The sequence below is a fragment of the Echinops telfairi genome, unplaced genomic scaffold, assembly GCF_000313985.2.
Source record: "Echinops telfairi isolate 266 unplaced genomic scaffold, ASM31398v2 ScPeMD7_3533;HRSCAF=4204_0, whole genome shotgun sequence".
NCBI lineage: Eukaryota > Metazoa > Chordata > Mammalia > Afrosoricida > Tenrecidae > Echinops > Echinops telfairi.
The window spans coordinates 38742421-38746192 of record NW_022107431.1 but is presented as its reverse complement, the minus strand read 5'-3'; the positions used below and the strand labels follow the sequence as shown (position 1 = coordinate 38746192).

The 3772-nt window shown below is 34.8% G+C and overlaps 1 protein-coding gene across 2 annotated transcripts in view; it reads right to left on the bottom strand.

Annotated features, from left to right (window-relative positions):
- Positions 1-3772, bottom strand: part of AFG1L (AFG1 like ATPase) — a 208213-nt gene that overhangs the window by 111696 nt on the left and 92745 nt on the right. For both annotated transcript variants that reach the window (XM_004701998.2, XM_045294475.1), the window contains exon 7: positions 2896-2954. In XM_004701998.2, coding sequence (XP_004702055.1) covers positions 2896-2954 — 59 coding nt within the window. The remainder of the gene's footprint in view (positions 1-2895; positions 2955-3772) is intronic.

Here is a 3772-nt window from a genome sequence, read left to right as displayed (position 1 = left end):
AAAAAAAAAGGAAAGGGAAACAAGAAAAGCAAGGCTCCAGGAATTAAAGAAATACCAATTGAGATGTTTCAACAAATGTAGCCCTGGAAGCTCTGACTCATCTGTGTCAAGCAATTTGGAAAACAGCTCCTTGGTCAACTGATTGGAAGAGAATCTATTTCCATGCCCATTCCAAATCAAGTAATAGAAAGGAATGTGAAAATTATCAAACCTCATTAGTATCACATGCTAGCAAAATTTAACTGAAGATAATTTTTAAGTAGTGTATGCAGGCATACATCTACAGGGGACTTCCAGGGGTGCAAGTTAGACTCAAGAGAATAAGGGATTTCATTGCTGATATCAGCCAGCTCCTGGCTGATAGCAGAAGATAACAGAAAGATATTTACCTGTGTTTTATCAACATTTAATGAAGATGACGGCAAGTTAGGAAAAGAACAGCAAACAAATTATTTAAAAGGGGAAGGAAAAAAACCCACTGCCAACAAGTAGATTCCAAGTCACAGTAGCCCTAGAGTCTCTATGAAGAGAGGGTTGCCAGGGCCCCAGAAATCCGTACAGGGGCAGACAGCTCCATCTTTCTTCCTTGAACTGCTGACTTTGAGGTTAGCAGTCCAACCCTTAGCAGACAGCACCCCAGAGCTGCTTACTTAAGATTACATGTAAGGCTTTTGGGTTTTTTTGTTGCTGTTCTAGTTTTGTTTGGCCATGTTGCAAGGTTGATCTAGAAATGCTTCCTAGAGAACAGGCACCTGAGAACTTCTTCCAAGCTCTCCAATCCAATGGTTTTAAATAGCATATTAGTTACCCTCATCATTCCTATTATCTTATGAAAATATCATTTGATAAGGTTATAAGAGCTTAAATACGTTTCAGTTGATCTTATAGACCCCAAACCAAAACTTACAAACTCCTATGTGAAATACAAAGTTGGTTTATAGAGGAGAACATCAAGGGGAAAAATTGGATTTTACAATATATTTTTCCCCAATTAGATTTCTATTGTCTTCATAACCTTTTCATCAAACTAAGATTCCATATTTGTCTTACAATTAACTTCTGCTATCTGTTTCTCTCAGCTTGGCCCAAATGAAGGCATAATACTGGCATATGAGATATACACAATATCATTTAAATGAATATGAAACCACCATTCCTTGTAAGAGAAATTTACATGCCAAACCAAAGAGCCCCAGGCAATCAGCTCTATTGCTGAGTCTAGACTTTGTTACCTGCTAAACGCATTTTGAATAAATTCTTCTCTCATCCAATCCAGGATTTAATTTCTTGGGAATTTCAGTTCATGTTCAATTTCAAATTGTGAATTATTCATCTCTTTGAGTTTTTTCTTCCCCTTCAAAACATTTAGGGTCAAAAAGTGTAGGAAATTAAATTCAAACTGGCCAATTTAGTTATCTATTAACAGGGTTACTAAATATTGAAGTGTGAAAAATGACTTGCAAAAAAAGTAAATAAATAAGATTGGTGTAGGCGGCGACTAAATTGCCTAAGAACTTCATAAATTGCTTCATTCTGGGAGACTTCTCTCTTTATATTTTATACATTTTATGCTATATGCAGGTACTATTTTTAACACCTAGTTTTCTTAGCTTCCTTGCTTGTAATTTGGTATCTACATATATCATAATACTTTGAATAACTGGCATGAAGGAACTACTGCAAACCCACCTTCTCCACAAATAAAAAACAAGAATATAAAGGGGGAAAAATTACAGCATAAATCTGAGAAGAAAAAAAAACACACAAAAAAACCACTTCCCTACATCTAAAAATACCACAGGGAAATTAAAATCCTCTGGGAACCTAAAATTGGTCAAGGAAACAGATGTTTCAAGTTCTCCTAAGTATAGCACATGGAATAAAGTTTGGCACCAACAATAATACATTCAAAAGGACTGTCTGACTAAGTGCTTAGAATACTTCAGGTTAAAATGTTTTATTTCTGCATGGTTAGAAATTTTAAGGTCTTTTTAATATACAATTTACTCTTTCTTTACATTATTGATACGGACTAGAAAAACACACTTGCCTAAGAATTATGAGAATTATATTGTGGCATGGAATTGTGCTCTGTGTTGGAACTGTCTACTTTGCGTTATAGTTATTTGTGCTCCTTTTATGTCCATGACTAAATTGTGAATGACTTGCTAGCAAGAGACATGCCTATTTCATGATAGTATTCATGAGAGTACACATAAACCCTAATGTGGCATTTTGTACACAGTAGGTGCTCAATAAGTATTAGTAGAATGTGGAAATATTGACTAATCATGCAAAAATTTACTTAAAATTACCAGTGAACAGGGAGGCTATTTTATTCTTAATCATATTGTAATGAAGACTATTTTAAACTCTATGCAGTGATGATACACACAAATATTTAAACTATTTATGTGCCCCAACTTGACATAATTTCATGATAACTTGATGGCAATCACATTTAAATATATTAGAATATTTTTTGTAATACTGCTACTCTAGAATAGCAACTTTAATAGATGAGAAAACATGTTAATAATGGCCATTAGTCTGAAGAAAACAGGGAACATTAAACATTTTTTTCAGAAATAAATGTATAAGTTTAAACATTCCACTATAATATTTATGAGCAAACCTCAAATTAAAATTTATAAAATGCAAACTATCCAATGTTTCACTTAGAGAATAATTTAGACTACATTTTGTAATTTTTTTCCAGTGTACACATTAATACTATATAAATAAGATTCCTTTCTCCTTTAATGTCTTTGACTATAACTCTAAATAGCAAAAGGAATTTTGCTTTGATACAAAGCCAAGGAGATCCAATAAATGTCCTTGGTTATCAATCAGTACTATATCAGTCAATGAACACATTAAAGTGATTTTTCTTACCTTCAGGACTGCTATGAATGGTACAAAGTTAGCTCTTTGGAGTCCATTTTTATAAAGATCTGAAAGGGAAAAAATGATGTTCAGTTGTTCAAAACTTAGTCTAAATCATAAATTCGCTTATCTTTTAGCCTAGCAAAGACAGCTTTCTACTGATAAAGAAGATAAAGGAGCAAAGGAGAAGGAAAAGAACTGAAGCTGATTTGTATTCTTGCACCACATTACCCCATCAGTAGGAGAAAGAATCAGAAGGCATAAGAGGCACATCGAATGGCATGCAACCAAACAGGCTGTAAACGCCAATGAAAGGGACTGAGAACGCATCCACTAGTGGGTCTGACTCAGTGACTCAATACAGGAGGTTGACATTGCCTAAAGCACTCAACACATGAATCTATACGCTTCTTCTGGGGATCCTCATTGCTCACTCACTGCCATCCAGCCACTTCTGACTCACAGCGACCCTACACAACACAGTACAACTGCCCCTGTGGGTTTCCAAGGCGATTTATGGTAATAGAAAGTCTTATCTTCCTCCAGTGGAGCGCCTGGTGGTTTCAAACTGACAACCTTGTGGTTTGCAGCCCAACACATAACCACTAGCCCACTTCCTCATACTCCCCTGGGGGATACAAATACTTGTTCGGGGAAGTTATTACTCTATAAAAAAGATCTCTGTAAAGAATTAAAAGTTGTATAATAATATTTGCCTTTTAAGAAAAAGTAAATGTAACTTAGCATGTAGTTGTTTATATAGTTGACATCAAATAAGGAAATATCACTTCACTTTAAATTCAACTGTCTAAAAATCAAAGCTCTACTTTTATATATTGTAAATTAAATGCAGTCAAAAATAGGTATGTGTTGATACCCCCCCCCC